General features: G+C 34.9%; 2 protein-coding genes across 5 annotated transcripts; one reads left to right on the top strand and one right to left on the bottom strand.

Moving 5' to 3' along the window:
* The first annotated feature begins 2,540 nt into the window (after window positions 1-2,540).
* On the top strand, window positions 2,541-10,056 carry LOC140806839 (U-box domain-containing protein 6-like). Its single transcript, XM_073163360.1, has 12 exons — window positions 2,541-2,727; window positions 3,220-3,308; window positions 3,645-3,830; window positions 4,039-4,146; window positions 4,281-5,464; window positions 5,671-6,450; window positions 7,531-7,571; window positions 8,499-8,620; window positions 8,711-8,751; window positions 8,996-9,094; window positions 9,504-9,668; window positions 9,777-10,056. The coding sequence occupies exons 2-12, from the start codon at window positions 3,258-3,260 to the stop codon at window positions 9,790-9,792; spliced, it is 2,793 nt and encodes a 930-aa protein (XP_073019461.1). The 5' UTR covers window positions 2,541-2,727; window positions 3,220-3,257; the 3' UTR covers window positions 9,793-10,056.
* LOC140808321 (uncharacterized) lies at window positions 10,008-15,396 on the bottom strand. Of its 4 annotated transcripts, none has more exons than XM_073165411.1 (9): window positions 15,165-15,396; window positions 13,729-14,395; window positions 12,499-13,583; window positions 12,071-12,356; window positions 11,734-11,961; window positions 11,178-11,351; window positions 10,854-11,039; window positions 10,576-10,689; window positions 10,008-10,445 (listed from the first exon to the last, which is right to left on the bottom strand). In XM_073165411.1, exons 2-9 carry the CDS (start codon window positions 14,350-14,352, stop codon window positions 10,116-10,118), a joined length of 3,027 nt encoding a protein of 1,008 aa, XP_073021512.1. In that variant the 5' UTR covers window positions 14,353-14,395; window positions 15,165-15,396; the 3' UTR covers window positions 10,008-10,115. The 4 variants fall into 4 exon arrangements, with proteins under 4 accessions (XP_073021512.1, XP_073021513.1, XP_073021514.1 ...); XM_073165412.1 differs by having other exon boundaries at window positions 13,729-14,354; XM_073165413.1 differs by having other exon boundaries at window positions 15,203-15,396.
* Window positions 15,397-17,077: the final 1,681 nt, after the last annotated feature.

The following is a 17,077-nucleotide window of genomic DNA, read 5'->3' as shown; positions in this document are numbered from 1 at the left end:
TTATTAATTTTTGTGAAAATACACATTAGGCGGTCTTTTGTGAGATCGTCTCACGAATCTTTATCTGTGAGACGGGTCAACCCTACCGATATTCACAATAAAAAATAATACTCTTACCATAAAAAGTAATATTATTCCATGAATGACCCAAATAAAAGATCTGTCTCACAAAATACGACATGTGAGATCGTCTCACATAAGTTTTTGCATTCGCTTAGATACATGAGACGGTATGACTATGAGTCTTTATTTAAAATTATTAGATTTGATTTTTTAAATAATAGTTTTAAAATAAGATTAGGTGAAGCATGTACAATATACTCATCGATTTAAGTAAGAATGAACAATGGCCTTATATATCGTCGCCCTTCAAATTAATTTGTTTTCAACTATATAGAATACGAGTTTGATGAAAAGGATGCGATTGAATTAAAGTTCGACAGTTAGGGAGAAGATTCTTACAATCGGATTTCGAATACGGGATTTTGTCTCAAATTTGAGAGTTGAATAAGCTACAAGTATTTCAACGGAGTTCGATAATTTATTATATAATCTCTAGATTTTTTTGGTATGTGTTACCGATAATTGTAATTTTAGACATTTTAGTATGATGAAAATAAAAAATCTATGCGTTTAGTCTCTCTTTTATTATATTTATATCTTGATTTTAATAAGTCTTCTTTTCGTTTCTCGACGGTGAAGTAAGACCAAGCTCATGAGCTTATTATCCTAGGTCGGAATAAGTTGATAGCATCCCATTTGTTACGTCCCTATAAGAATCAATTAAAACCTCATATTTAGACTAGAACCACGATGATTCAATTCTATCATAAATCATAAGCTAAGCCAAGGATTCTCCAAGTAAGAACCATTGAATCATCACGTATTCCATGAATCAGATAGAATGACTAAAAAAAAGAAAAATATTTTTTAAACTATTTGAAATTCTTTTTGGAAATTAAATGAGTAAAAATATGCATTTTTTCAATAAATAAAAAGCACTCACAAAAAATAATTTCATAAATTTTAATTATTCATTAAATAACATATCCCACATTTTCAGTTTCCAAATTCCGGCAACTTCCTTAAAATTTATTCCAACATTTATTGATTATTTGTCATTTTAAAAATACAATATGCGCTATATACGTAATCATTATCAATAGTTTATAAAAAAATAAATTTAAAAAATTTATACAATAAATCAAAATATATTTAATAAAAGAGCAGGTCTTTTGAGACGGTCTGTGAGACGAATCAACTTAAATCATATTAAAATGAAAAAAATATTTTTGATGTAATTTTTTTTATAAAAGAAATCATATCGAAAATATATTTAATAAAATTATTTTGTGAGATCGTTTCAAATCATTTAAATAAAAAAATATTTCAACATTTAGCATTCTACCGCCAAAATTAATCTCACCAGGCAATTCTGATTTCTGCACGTGCAAAGCGTGATTTTTCGGACTCTCTCTCACCTGATTGGGCAAAACTACAGAATCCTCCGACAATAATGGATCGGGGCCATCGTGGTTATTACAGTAATCAAATATATAATTATATTATTATAAAGTAAAAAAAAGACTAATATTCGAACGCCACGTGGATAAGCGACGACCACAGGATCATTGGCAAAATTGTCCTTCCGAATGAGACTTTTTATGCCATCCGCAATTACAATCACAAAAGTGGAGGATATGTTATTCAATATTAACAAATAATTGATGAAATTTAAAAAAATGATTTTAATTTCTAGAGGACTATAGTAGAAATGAGTTATATAATTCAAATATATAATAATAATAATAATAATAATAACTATCTCTTTTAATTTTTTTCATATATTTATAAATAACAATTTCAATTATATTTCTAACATGTACATTTGCTTTTTTTTATAACGTCGTTATTTTTGGATAGACATTATATAAACCACTAACTAACGCAATAATCGACAAATAACGTTAGTCAGATAAATCATATTAATAAATTTTGTATGACATACTCACTTGAAAAAATATTGATAAAAAGAATCAATTAACATATACATTTATGTCATAACAAATGTTCGATAAAGCAGAGCAACGATAATTTTCATATTAATAACTTTTAATCTAAAAAACACCAATTTTTCTTTCCCCAAGTACATTTTTCAATAATACATTATTTTCAGAAAATTAAAAAATTTAATAAAATTTTAAAAAAATGATATAAAAATATATATAATTATAAAAATATAATATAATATAATATATAAATATATATAAATATGCACGTCAAATTTATTAGTTAGCCGACGGGGTCAAATGGGACACTTGGGGGGCATTCATTACAAATCCATAAGCAGACAAAGCGGGGGCCGGCAACGTCGGCCGGGGATCCGGGAACCAATCTCGGGATAAATTGCACCATGCCCTCCGAAGATACCATATTCAGGAAACAATCCACATTTTATCAAATATTAACAAATGGCCCCTAATTTAATTTATTGCATTTCTTTTCATCCTCCTATTTATCTATAATATTATATAATAACCTTACCATTTTCAGCTCGTTATTATCTTCCTCCTCCCTCCTCTGTTCTTTATGCCACCGAAATAAAATCTGAATGCCAAATCTAGAAAATTTTTTGTGACTGTGCGAAGAATCTACTGTTGATTTTTTTCACATTTTGTAAAATTTTTAATTTCATGAAGCCTCCGAGGATCGTCTTTCATTAAACTGGTATGTTTTTCGGATTGAAGCATTTATACGATTTCGGATTTTTTTTTAGAATTTATATTGCATTAACCTCGTATTCAATGCTTGTGTTTTTTTTTTAAATTCATTTATTTGAACCTGAAGATTTAGCTTTGCCGTTTTCCGGAAAATAAAAATTAGTACGAATAATAATCAGCCATTAATTTTGTTGAATTTTAAATGCTATTTTTCTCATTTCGTTTTTTCATATTTTTTCCCTAGAATTTTTGGTTCAGCATTCTTTATTTTTCTTTTGAGGGCTGATGCTCCTGAGTCCTGGGTTGATTGGTTTTGTTTGAATCTCCTCTGTCATGCTGATGTGACTAGAATAACAGGGAACATTATCGGGATGCTATTTCAAATAATTAGTTAACGTATAATAATGATAATTATTACATTCGAGGTTAATTCAATAGAATATTTTCGTTGTAATGACATTCTACTTCTTTGTTTGTGTGTTTTTTAAATATTTTTAAGGTGTACATAAAGATCACCTGCGTTTTACCTTGCTGGACATGGACGCTTCAGAGATTGAAGATAATTTACTCTCCATTGGTGAACCGAAGGTATGGATCAGGACTCATAAAGGCAGAGGAATTTTTTATTTTTTGACCATGTTTTTTGAAATTATTTGGGGTTGAATATTGCCGAATGATTTTATTTGCAAGAATGTGGAAGCATTAAATGATACTGGAGTTTAAATTCTTGATTTGATCTTAATCTTGTCTCGTTCGTCGCATACAGCACTCATTTAACAGCATTCTCAGCAGGAACATCTCGATTTTTCCTAGACTTGCTGTTTGCTAATTGGCAAATAAATTTGGATTTCAAGTTTTTTTGTGCTATTTGTTATATGTTGGAATGTTTTGGTGGGTTTTTTCACCTTAGTTTTGTTGGTTTAGTTACATGGTGAGATGTGCAAGAACCTATGTTCCGTGTATGCGAAAGTATTGACGATATTCCCCGATCTAGAGGCGGCTCGACCAAGGAGCACATCTGGTATTCAAGCCCTATGTGCTCTGCACATAGCACTTGAAAAGACCAAGACTATTCTTCAGCATTGCGCAGAATGTAGTAAACTTTACCTGGTGAGACTCATCCTTTTTAACTTCTGTACTGTTATTTAGCTGAAACATGCAAAAAAAGAAATGTGAATTTGGAAATGGTAGCTGCCACCACCTAATCTCCCATTTTTTGTATTCCATCAAAATTTATGGAGTCAGCTCATTTTATGTTTAATACGAATATGTGAATTTTGTTAATGGGGCTTAATTCTCCAAACCTTTTCTTCATTAGGCAATAACTGGAGATTCTGTGGTTATGAAATTTGAGAAAGCACGATGTGCAGTTGAAGATAGTTTAAAACGGGTTGAAGATATCGTTCCACCAGCCATTGGCAGTCAGGTGATTCTGAAATTTGTTCTTCTGTTAACTTAAAAAAAATATGCATCAGAGAAGATTTCTTGGATTTTTTGGTACAAATGGTACATTACGTCATTAGAATTTTTTTTGAATTTTAGTAGCCTGTTTTTTTCCAGATTGCTGAAATTTTAGGTGAACTTGGAAGGATCGAGTTTTCTCTTGATCCAATTGAGAAGCAAACAGGTGATGACATTATTGGATTGCTTCAACAAGGGAGAAATTTCAACAGTAATTCTCATGACAACGAGGAGCTTGAATCTTTTCATCAGGCTGCATCTAGGCTTGGTATCACCTCTTCAAGAGCAGCACTTAGAGAGAGAAGAGCTTTGAAGAAACTCGTGGAAAGAGCCCGATCTGACGACGATAAAAGGAAGGAGTCTATCATAGCTTATCTCATGCATCTTATGAGAAAGTACTCAAAGGTTTTCAGGGGCGAGTTTTCGGATGACAATGACTCACAAGGATCAACACCTTGCTCCCCTACTATTCAGGGATCTTTTGAAGATGGTAACATGCTTGGGCGTAATGGTTTTGCTTTTGATCGGCAGTTTTCAAAACTCAGTTCTTTCAATTTCAAGCCAAACTTCAGGAGATCAGATCAGATTCCTGTGCCTCCTGAAGAGTTAAGGTGCCCTATATCATTACAACTTATGTATGATCCAGTTATCATAGCTTCGGGGCAAACATATGAAAGGGTTTGTATAGAAAAATGGTTTGGTGATGGCCACAACACTTGTCCTAAAACTCAGCAGCAGCTCCCTCATCTTTCTTTGACTCCCAATTACTGTGTTAAAGGATTGGTGGCTAGTTGGTGTGAAATCAATAAGATTCCTGTTCCGGACAGTCCACCAGAATCACTGGATCTCAACTACTGGAGGCTAGTGTTGTCCGAAAGTGACTCTGCAAACTCGAAGTCGTTAGAAAGCTTAGAATCATGCAAGTTCAAGGGTGTTAAGGTTGAACCTTTGAATGACAGTGGTATCATTGAGGAGGCTGAAGGAAATGAACTGGAAGCAACTTCTGCGCAAGATGGGGATTGTGGAGATTATCATGCCTTCAAACGATGTCACGATTGTTTGGCCATCTTAGAGAAAGATGATGACTTAATGGAGAAATGCAAAGTGGTGGAGCAGCTAAGGCACTTGCTAAAAGATGATGAAGAAGCCAGGGTTTATATGGGGGCTAATGGTTTTGTAGAAGCTTTGCTGCATTTCTTGGACGCTGCTGTCTCTGACAGGAATAGGATGGCTCAAGAAATCGGGGCAATGGCTCTCTTCAATCTCGCTGTAAATAATAACAGGTTCACGAACATCCATATCAAATGATTTTGAAATTCCTTTGAAAAAAGTTCTTTAAAGAATTTTTCAACCAATTGTTGCTGAAATTTATTCGATACTGCAGAAAAAATTTATGAGCTATACATACTGTATTACTGTAGACATTTATATAGCCTTTAAATAACATTTTATGAGCATCGTGTTTACGTAGTTTCAACACTTTTTTCAGAAACAAAGAATTGTTATTGGCTTCAGGAGTGCTTCCAATATTGCAAAAAATGATAGCTAATACCGATTCTGTTGGAGCAACAACTGCCCTTTACCTAAACCTTTCCTGCCTCGAGGAGGCCAAAGCCATTATGGGGACTACGCAGGAAGCTGTCTATTTCTTGATCTCCGTCCTTAAGCATGAAACAGACGAACAATGTAAGATCGATGCCCTTCACACCCTATACAACATTTCCAGTCATTCGACGAATATCCCTCACCTTCTGGGAGCTGGTATCATTGATGGCCTTCAAAATCTCATCACACATCCCAGTGACCACTCTTCAACAGAGAAGTGCATTGCCATGTTAATTTACTTAGCTTCGAGTAAATCTGCAATAGATGAAATCATTGCCTCTCCTGGGCTTATTACCGGGCTTGCTACTATCTTGGATAATGGTGAGCCTGTAGAACAAGAACAAGCAGCAGCTTGTCTTCTGATATTATGTAATACGAGTGACAAGTGCTGTGAAATGGTTCTTCAAGAAGGGGTGATACCTTCATTAGTGTCGATTTCCGTAAATGGGACACTTAGAGGTAAACAGAAAGCCCAAAAGCTTCTGATGCTATTCCGGGAGCAACGGCAACGAGATCCTTCACCTGTTCCTACTCGACCGATGCCTGAGAATAGTGAGATCGCCTTGCCTTCTCAAAATTCAAAGCCATTATGCAAGTCAATCTCGCGGCGAAAAGTTGGTAAAGCATTGAGTTGGTGGAAGAACAAGAGCTTTTCTGTGTACCAGTGTTGAAAAAATCGCCGCCTGATCTCTGGAAAGAGTTGTCCTCCCGTGTAATTTATGCCTTGGCTTTTCTAGTATCACGAATCTCTTAGAAGAAATGTACAGGCTACTTTAATCACCGGAGTATCTAGCATTGTTTCCAGTCCCTAGATCTATGTTTTCAAGAAAATGTAGCTAAAATTAGGTGTGAATATTTTGGTTGTAAATCCTCTGGATTTTGTTTTGGGGCAGAGTTTCCATGAGCAGCTTGCGTGATAAATGTCTCGTTTCCTCACGATTTCAAATATTCTACTATTCTCTTGAAGATTCTTCCAAGGTTTGAGATGAGCCTTTCTTTCAGTGCATGTGGAATAATTCGATTACTAGGAAGGTTCAGGTGAGGCTAACAAAGCACAATAGGTTAATTAACCACACACAGAAATTGTCGCAGACGAAGATATCAGATTTCCAGAATCCTAACATGAACATGTGGCTCATCTCATATACTCACGAGAAATTTAAGATTCGATTCCAGTAAGTGTCACTAGTCCAGACGCGAGTTTCAAAATAGTTCCGAGCCTGAAATCACGAATAATACAGTTAGAAGGAGGTCAACAGAGTGTCAGCTAAGGATTCTGCTGAAAATAATATAGTGACTCAAACATGATATTTATAGGAGAATGAATACTGGCATGTCTTCTACTATTTAGATTAAGGATAAGCCAAAGATAGTGAGCTCATCCATGAATTAGATTACGGATAATCCGAAGATAATGAGCTCATCCATGAAGTATCGTTACCATTTTGATAAATCTGTCATAAGAAATCCATGATTTTTTCTATCCGACACCCACTTTGTCAAACTTACGTTAACAGGTGAGGAAGCCACGTGATGCTTGAAAATTATAAACTAGAAAAATAAAGTGTCCTTTTCAAAACAAATTTGACATCAATGGGAACTTTCACTCGCCCATGCATCCATCTTCTCCACACAGCTTCCATCTTTCGGTGAATCGAATTCGATTCTGCAACTGAAAATGATTGAATACTCCGCTTTACAGCGAAATAATATGCTGATCGAATTCCACGACGTCGTGTGAAAGCTCTTCCCACTCTTCATCAGACTCATCAACATCTTTTAAATGTATGCGTAGAAAAAAAAGATTCGTAATTTCTATGCTGCTTCGCTGCTTAGTGCTTTGATTTCCTATGCTTAAATCGAACCTTTCACTCGGTAACAGTTTCAAGACTTTTCGTATGTTTTACGGTTTTCTTGTATTTTTTTTTTTTTGGTTTGCTTGTTGGAAGCTTAGTTCATTTGATTACGTTTGTTTATTCTTTTCGTTGGGTTCAATTTTCTTTTTGCATGGATTTCGTCTTTAAGCCTTTTTTTCCATTATTGATGATCTATAGCTCGACAATCGACCGTTTCTTTGTCGGCTTTTGGAAATTCTTGTAATTAAAATGAATCTAGGCTCAGGTGTGTGATGAATATCTGGTGTTTTTTGGTTAAGAACATATGGCTTCGGAAGGGTTTTGTTTATTGCTGATGATTTGGATATTGCTGATGATTTGGACAAAGTTATGTGTGTTTTGCTCTTTTTCTTTTTTTCAGTTAATGATCAATTATATTTAAGTTCATAAGTTGATATCCATTTATTAAGCTCTTGAACGTTGAATTTGGATGCATGGATTTTGTCCAAATTATTGGATCAATATTTTTCTGGCAACAGAACTGATGAAGAGGTATTTTTGGCTTCGTACAATTTGAAGTTTTGGAGTCGATGAGAAATTTATATAGATTTGATTGACATAATTTCTGATTAATATCTTGATTTGAAATGATACGCATAGAGCTTTTTGTTTTGCTAAGAAGAGTTATCTTAATATTAGTGGATGAATGTAGATGAATTTGAAGAATAAGAAGAAAGCATCAAATATTGCGTCCCTTTTTCCTTTTTCCTTTTTTATCCTTGTTTTTTGCGCTTGCAACGATCGTTCGCACAGTTTATAATTTATTGAAGGTCGGTAATCAGGTTTTAAAATGACTTGTAAATTGCGTTATCTGCAGGTATACCTGGTGATGGAAGGTGTTTGTTCAGGTCAGTGGTTCATGGCGCTTGTCTACGAGCAGGAAAGGCATCTCCAACAGAAAACCGTGAAAGGGAACTTGCAGATGAGCTTAGAGCAACGGTACAGAATCCTTTCTTTCTGCTCTGCTGTTTTGAGGGAATTCAGTTGCTTATAATTGCATGTTTTACTTGGGATTCCTTGGTTCTTCAGGTCGCAGATGAATTTATCAAGAGGCGTGCAGATTCTGAATGGTATGATTTGTTCCTCGGAAAATTCAAGGATTAGCGCTGAAAACTTTTGAGTTTTTCACCTTTGTTAGTTATGTATTGATTAACTTTGCATTTCAACTCCAGGTAAGAATAAGTAGTTCAAATACGAAACACTCAAAACAAAATTTTTGGGAATATGTTGTCGAGCATGTTGTATCTTGAGTATAGAATAGCAACTTCGCACTGTTTATCCATGAATAACAACTTCAATATATTTCATCTTCAGGTTTGTAGAAGGTGATTTTGATACTTATGTTGCACAGATGCGACAGCCCCATGTATGGGGTGGGGAACCTGAGCTTCTCATGTCATCACATGTTTTACAGTACGTGCTCTCAATGTTTTTTGTTTGCATTTATATTTCCTTCTTTGCATGGAGAAAATTCACTCAATTTAATAAATTAAAATTGTCTAGCTAGCTTCTTGAATATTACTTCATTACTGCACCACATCTTTAGGCTCTTGGGATCCATTATTTTCGATGATTGTGCGTCGGCTAATAGTCCTACTTGCTAACAAGAGCACAGAACCAGTCATCCACAGAATACAACTATATGAATTACATGCCGATGAACTAGCTATACTGTACTGCACTCAACCTTTTGGTAAATAATCATCACCACCATAATGGTTGCAACCCACTAATACTTGACAAAATGCAAAAACTCTTCAGAGTGGGCTATTAGATGAAAAATGTTTACAATAAATTAACGGGAAAGGAAAAACATTTTCAGGGTTCCAATAACTGTTCACATGTTGGATAAGAGGACTAATTCTGTCAAGATTATAGCTGAATACGGCCAAGAATATGGGAAGGAGAATCCAATCCGCGTATTGTATCATGGTTGTGGGCACTATGACGCGTTAACGAGCTCTTTAGATGGTTCACAGCGGAAGATGTAATTCTCCTCTTTATGAGCTATTTTTCTCATGTCAAACTACAAGCCCTGGACTAGTTTATTCTTGTTAAAACGTGTACCACATTTTGCGTCTTGCTAATTTTGCAGGAATAATAGGAGATGAAACAATCCTCGGGTCCAATTTAGGTTGTGCATCAATTCAGCAGAAAAGAAGATGGAAGCAAAATTGTAAGGAAAATTGGTATGGCTTCCTGGTGATTCGAATATCAGCTGAATAAATACTCCGAACTCCAGTTGCTTGACATTGTCATTAAATTTCAAATATTACTTAATTAAAATACACAATTTATCAGATAATATACACTTTGTTCATTTGAATATAGAAGAACGATGAAGGGGCTGGATCAAATTCAGTCCACATTCATTTAGTTTGTCTTATAATATTTACTCGCGTATCTTAATTTACAATGAAAGATACTCTCTCAACTATTCAACGTCTTTCCATATTTCCCGAAGCAGCTGATATCTGACAACATTCCTCCCACCCTTTTCCTTTGGCATCAAGCTGAGTTTGGCTAAAGCAGAAGAAGTGAGGAAGCTATCAGGAATAATTGATGTCAACGGTGAGTTGAGTTCATCCAACTCATCGTCACTAGCGTATGATTTCTTGAGTGTTGATAATCTGCTACTTTGAAGCACTTGGCTTCCAACTTCTCCCACACAAGTTAGCAAAGCTGCTGCGGGTGGTGAATATTTTGTGGGAGTTGCGGTGCAAGGAAAGGATGTGACCATATCTTCGTGACAGTCAGAAATATCCTGATGGAGAAAAAAACTCAAGTTGAGAATAACTTGTACGCCTCTAGAGAATGCACGGAATAAGGTGTGGAAATATGGCAATGAAAATTTGATGGTATCACATGGAATGAGTATACGAGGAAGTACCAACCTCGGAATCAAGGGCAGCAATTATGTTGTGTGGCATCGGTTCAGGACAGAATTCATCAGGAACAAAATTGTTCAGAACCCTTTTGATTAGGGCTGGACCAAATGTCGGGCAAACCTTCACAGGAGCAAACCATAGATGATTACAAATCAAAGATTCTATGCTATTAGGGTTCACTAGAATCATGAAATGCAAGTGTGTTTCACCAACACTCTATGCGGATCACGTGGGGGCGATCAAATGTAACATAGATGATATTATTCGATTTGATGGTGAGTCACCTCTTTTCGGGTGGACGCATCAGCAAGCATTCCAAATGGAAGCATCATAAGATTACTTAATGCATGGAGGAGCCTGAAAGCCTTGAAAGATTTTGGTTTGTTGCCATCAACAAGAATGTTAGTGTCCTCGTACGACTCATCTTCTATGCCGAAAAGATCTGTGAGCCATCTGGACCAGTTTCCGATCTACAATAAATGTAAAAAAAAAGCAAAATCAATAATTTTAAGCTCTATACTGAAAGCAAAAGGGCTCGGTCTGAACTCGAAATGTTTGATATCAAACAATGAGGATCCGCAACCAAAATCAGTTAGTTCTACACTTACAGCATTTTTTAACTGTGCACCAGCTCCAAAGCTTGATTTTCCAGCTGGAATTGGGAGGACCTTGGAATCACTAATGGGATCAGAAAAAGGATCAGTTGGCATTTCTTCAGCGGATTCACGTAGGATAGCATTGAACATTGCAGCGTCCAATCTATTAACTAACTGCTCCATTACCTAACAGAAAAAAGCACTTCTGTAGCGTTTGAATTTTAAATATGTTTCGAAAATTCAGATAACGAGCCCAATTCACCCTGGAACACCTGGTAGTAACAAGTAAGGGGAAGGTAATTCAACTGTATAAGTTGATCCAAGAACCCTTGCCCAGCTGTTGTGTGATGGGAGTGTTATATTCTCCCACCCAACCCATGCTCACCCTCGTCTGGTGTTGACCCTAGGTGATCCTGGGTGGGATCGGACATTCCTCGGCACATACACATGGGTTCCACTTTAGAACCAATTTGTCATGTGCCTAATCCACCCTTGGAAAACTAGTTACTATGGGTGAAGGATATCCCTGTATACATTCACAAGAAGACGTGGGTGGTATGAAATGTACCAGTCTAACCAGCACAGATAAGCAGCCACATTCATGCCCTCCAGCCCGGATTGGACAAAGCCTTTCACATGCATCTTTGAATGCTTTCTTCCACAACTCTATAGACAAGTTTCCCAGTTCATGATTACCCATATTATTTCTTCTTCCATTCGATTTCTTCAAGTCTGAGCTGCTGTTAGTTCTATCACTACTTTTTGCTAGATTTGGCTGCATATGTGGGGTAAAAGTCTGCAGCAAATGAAACATAATCATCATTCTTAATTTCAAAAACTGATTAATAAACAGGGGGGCATTCAGTTGGTTTTAACATAATGAAAATAGTGAAAGTAGTTGTGACCTGCCACCAAACTGATTCGACGATCCGAGAAAAGAGCCAAGATTCAACCTTTTCTAGTGCAATAATGAATGTCAAGACATCCTCGAAGTCATCAAATTCTTCAGTTGGTTTAGTAATCTCCCCATCCATGTGAGAGGAGTCTAGCTGTTTATTTGTAATTCTTCCAGCCGATTCAGATTCAGGACCATCATGTTTCATTCGTGATACATTATAGTGTGGTAATTCTGCAGCAATTTGGCTGACAATGGCCCTCAACATAATTGAATTTGATAACCAGTATGTCAACCTGTAACATTCACACTAAAAATCTTGAAGATTAATATCATGATACATTTTTAAGTTCTAACAGTTCAAAATTTGGTGATATTTGTAGCATGAAAAAGGAGAAAATGTGGATGTCTCTTTAATAGGCACATAAACAAAGTTACCTCGGGACATCGTTTCCACATGATTTAGAAACCAAAACCAAACCAGACACTGCAGCTCTTGCTGCACTAGATCGCTTTGCTTGAGATCCATCTCTGCAAATGTTACTGTAAAATCTTGAAATTCGTCTAGCTGGGGCATGGACCTTATTTCCCGAACTGGCATGCTCAGCAACTACTGAATATAATCCAACTTCAATTGCTGCAGCTTCTTTCAGTTCTTCCTCAAGCATCTCAATTCTAGTTTTCCATTCATTTTTACTGTCAAAATGCTGACCTTTTTGTTCCTTTCCTTTCTGTTTTGCACTAAGTTTACCTTTCTTGTGATAGACATCATATACATCGAGGTCTGTTGCTTTTCCCCCAGCATAAAAGTCGGCCGGAAATCCATTCCCTTTAGCTGTGCCGTGTATTTGCACAGATTTTACGTGCTTCAACTGAGGTTTGTTACTGATGGATGGTGGAAATAACGGATATTTTCTATTTGGAGCAAGAGTATCGCTTCTTGTTGTCACCTCCCTTTTTGTCTTATCATCTGATAATTTCTCAAGTAACTTATTCCCTGTAGAACGGCTTGTCCCTTCCAATATCTGATCATCCCATTGAATATCTTTTCTTACCCTTTCCTCAATGGTATTCGCCAAACCAACATGTGAGTCGTCAATCAAAACATCTTCTGGTTGCAACTCTTTATCTTGAGAAGAACTGCCTTTTCTATAAATATCAGCTTCAGGAGAAAATCTTATGAAGGATTTGTCTTCTACATATTGCTGAGTGTTTCTGCTACTTTTATAGTTGCTGTTAGCAAAAACTTCATGGGAATTGGGGTAAACACTTCCCCTCACAAAACCTATTGCAGTGTTATTAGGCTTAGTAAGTAACTCTCGGAAACTTATGGATGAGGGAGAGGATCTAATGGAGGGGGAAACAGAGTTCTTGACAGATGTCATACTTCGCTCAGAAAACTTGGAAAATGAAACATAGTCATTTAAATGATTTCTGGCATCAAATAACGAATCATTTGATGGAGGACTTAAGTTCTTGTTTTGCTCGTTCAAAGAGTTGGTTCCAGCATTTCCATATCCATTCTGCATTTTTAACTTCAAATAAGTATCACGAAGAGGTACAAGTACACGCATAGAGTAGAAAGAATTATCATTACTATGCAATAAGATAAGTAATGTAGCCTAAGTATAGATGTCTAGACAACTAAATTTAACAAAACTTGCTCACCTTCTCATTATGAGATGGTGAAGTTGTTACAGACACGATGGTTGATGAACCAGCGGCCCTCGATGAATGTGAAGAAGCATCATCATCAGTAAAAGAGGCGATTTCTGAGCTATTGTCATCATATTCAAGGAAGGGAGCTTTAGGTGAGGAATTAGAGCTATCCCTATCAACCGGATCAAAACTAATAATCAAAGCCGGTTGGACTGAAATACTTGAACTTTTCTTGAAGCTTAAGGGGACATTTATACTTAACAAATGATCAATCACTCCATAATCTGCAAGATTCAATGAAGCTGTCCCCAAGAGTTGTCCTTTAGCCTTATCTTTCCGAGGCTCGAACAAGCTAAACTCCAAATAATTCTTTTTAAACTTGTCGCCAGCTTTCTTATCTTGGTGAAAAGTAATAGGAAGCATGAAAGACTCATTAAATACGATATTGGATTCCCCAGCAACTGAGAGAAATGAACCAAAATTCTGATCACCATTTTCCCACTGAATCAAAACGGTTTGAACAGATTTAAGAGACTCAGATGGTGGCCAAGGCCTAATCTCCTGTATATGGACAATGAACTGAACTCTAACTGAAGCACCCCGTTTGTGCTTCGACCTCAGCCCCAGAACCATAGCTAGAGCAAGATAATTAAAAGCTAAAGCTTGTTGGTTGATACTGATTGAATACAACATGGTGAGAAAAGAATAAAATTCGTCATAGACAGTTTAGGTAATAACATTCATGAAAACAATCGACAGATAAAAATCTTCCAAGATTTTCTCGGAATAACTCGATTTTTGCATTTTTCATCTATGTATTAAAACTTGATAATAATTCAGAAATAAGATGATGTTCGCCAACTATCTCTAAAGAATCACAAATACCCAGAAAATCTAAAGAATCACAAATACCCAGAAAACCAGAAACACAATTTTTTAAAAAAGAAACAGATGCATTATGACCGACTCAGGATTTGGTGCAACAGCTTAATTTCTGATGGAACCTCAAAATAAATAAATAAACACTATGCATGCATTTGAAAATTTGGCATTCCAGTAAATTGCCTTGGGTTGCCCAGCGGATACATCCTCAAAAATTACCGTAAAGACTATAACCAGTCAAGCAGACCAAACAAAGAGAAACCGATCAAGCTAAAATGGCCGCATTTGCAAAGTACCCAAATGAAGAATCATATAATATTATCACTGCATAACAACCGCCATTTTAATTTCACGATTCAGCGAAATCTTCCAAAAAAGAAACGAACCATTAGAGGACCAAGCACTAATCGAGCATCCAGCTATCCCACATGCCACAACACAGAAATGGTAAAGAAACACAGAACATCACAGTTGCATCCATAATTATGTATGAAAAATCCACTACATTGAGCTAACTACGAGAAACAAGAAACAGACATGAAGAAAAAAAGTAAGTCTTTTACCAGAAGATTGAAGAACAAAAGAGACTTGTGCTTCTTACAATGATTTTTAAATCATCGATCTTGTCTATTCTCGCAGATGGGATTCCTCGTTTGTTTGAGGAGAAAGCTAAAGTAGGCGTAAGAAAGTCCAAAAGATTGAAAATGCAGAAGAGGTGGAGGAAGAAGAAGATCCATTTACCGCGCGTGGAGAAAAGTCCCCAAGGTTTTAGTTATCTACTTTTGCTTTAAGTTCCTATTCTTTTATCAAGATATTAAACCAGAAAAAGGAAATGATAATGCCAAAATGAATATCAAGATAAATATCAAGATATACAAGAAATATTTATTGGATATCATTTTTTTTATAGATATTTAGTCGTGAGACAGATAAGTCGTCCAGTTTCATATTTATAACAAAAGTAATACATTTAATATAAAAAATAATATTTTTTCATAGATAATTCAAATAAAATATTCATCTTACAAAATTGACATATGAAACCGTCTTACATAAATTTTTATATAATAAAAATTATTATACCCATCACAATGATTTATAACAAAAAATATGGAAATATGAAAACATCACTTTCTTAATATCCATATTTAGTTTTTTTTTTTCAGTGATGATACGTGAACTTTTCTTTATACTTAAATTTTAATTTTGGCGAAGAAGTGAAATTTGACTTGATTTCATCATAAAAACACTTCAATTTTCATGTTTATATTTATTTTAAAAGATAGATATTATTCATCCCAATTCTTATCAATTATTAATATTCATCAAAATTCTTATCAATTATTAAGAGCCCCACTGTCCAATAATATTGGTTGCATTAAATTTGTATAAATGACCGATAAAAAAAGGGGTTGAAATAATTAATAATGATGCAGTGGAGAGAGAAGGTTGAAGCAATCACGTCTCATTCTAATTTAAATAACATTAATATATTATTAACATAATCGTCATCACACACACAAACACACATATATATATATTATTATATTAAGTTGGGAGTAGGTCTCTTGTGAGACGGTCTCACGAATCTTTATATGTGAGACGGGTCAATCTTACCGATATTTATAATAACAAATAATACTCTTAGCATAAAAATAATAATTTTTCATGAATGACCCAAATAAAAAATATGTCTCACAAAATATGATAAGTGAGACAGTTTCACACAAGTTTTTATCTTAAGTTGGAGACACTTAAATTAACTAACTTTTGGTGTCATTGTTTGATTAATAATTAAATATATTAATAAAGTTTTAAAATTTTAATGCAATTCACATATAACTTAGCAGATAGAATCTTTCTTTTATAAGCATTAAGTTATATGTTCAATTCTACATGGTATTTTTTTTCCTTTCTTTTTCTATTTATTTTTTAATTCATATATCAAAATTATAATATAATCTCTCACTATTTTTATAATTACATTTTGATCTTTATTTAAATATAAACCAAATGTATTATAAAAAAAATGTTGTACAACCATACAATAGGTATACTTAGTATACTAGTAACAGTGAGACACTCTTACTTTATATAATAATAAAAGATATATGATAATAGTAAGATCCACCATAGCCTTGCATGTATTAATGTCCATAAATAGACACACATAAAAATATATATAAAAAACACTATAAAATTTGTAAAATAATTGCTATCCATATATGATATAAACTCATCATGTTTTGTGCTTGACGAAAAAGTTGGAAGGTAAGGCTCTATCCCACCATCACAGTAAGGGACCAATCAATTGTATTTGACCACATGCAAATTTTTAGTCAAAAGTGGCATCCACTTTCAGCATTTTTAATGATACTTCTAGTCCTTTTAAAAAAAAATCTAGTGATATATATATACACTAGAAAGGAAATATAAGTTGTATTTGTGAAGACTCAACACAAGACAATATCAACTT

Source organism: Primulina eburnea, chromosome 12 (genome assembly GCF_022965805.1).
Source record: "Primulina eburnea isolate SZY01 chromosome 12, ASM2296580v1, whole genome shotgun sequence".
Classification (NCBI taxonomy): domain Eukaryota; kingdom Viridiplantae; phylum Streptophyta; class Magnoliopsida; order Lamiales; family Gesneriaceae; genus Primulina; species Primulina eburnea.
Note: the sequence above shows the minus strand (reverse complement) of the source record. Positions and strands in the feature narration are given on the sequence as shown.

Bases quoted from the DNA above. Each gene is read 5' to 3' on its own strand.
- LOC140806839 (XM_073163360.1), top strand. From the start codon at position 3,258: ATGGACGCTTCAGAGATTGAAGATAATTTACTCTCCATTGGTGAACCG. The intron at 6,451-7,530 runs GTGTTGAAAAAA...GTCGTGTGAAAG, and splicing joins AAGAGCTTTTCTGTGTACCA to CTCTTCCCACTCTTCATCAG. The intron at 8,621-8,710 runs GTACAGAATCCT...TTGGTTCTTCAG, and splicing joins CAGATGAGCTTAGAGCAACG to GTCGCAGATGAATTTATCAA.
- LOC140808321 (XM_073165410.1), bottom strand. From the start codon at position 14,412: ATGTTGTATTCAATCAGTATCAACCAACAAGCTTTAGCTTTTAATTAT. The intron at 13,584-13,728 runs GTGAGCAAGTTT...TTAAAAATGCAG, and splicing joins CACCATCTCATAATGAGAAG to AATGGATATGGAAATGCTGG. The intron at 11,962-12,070 runs GTCACAACTACT...CATTTGCTGCAG, and splicing joins TCGAATCAGTTTGGTGGCAG to ACTTTTACCCCACATATGCA.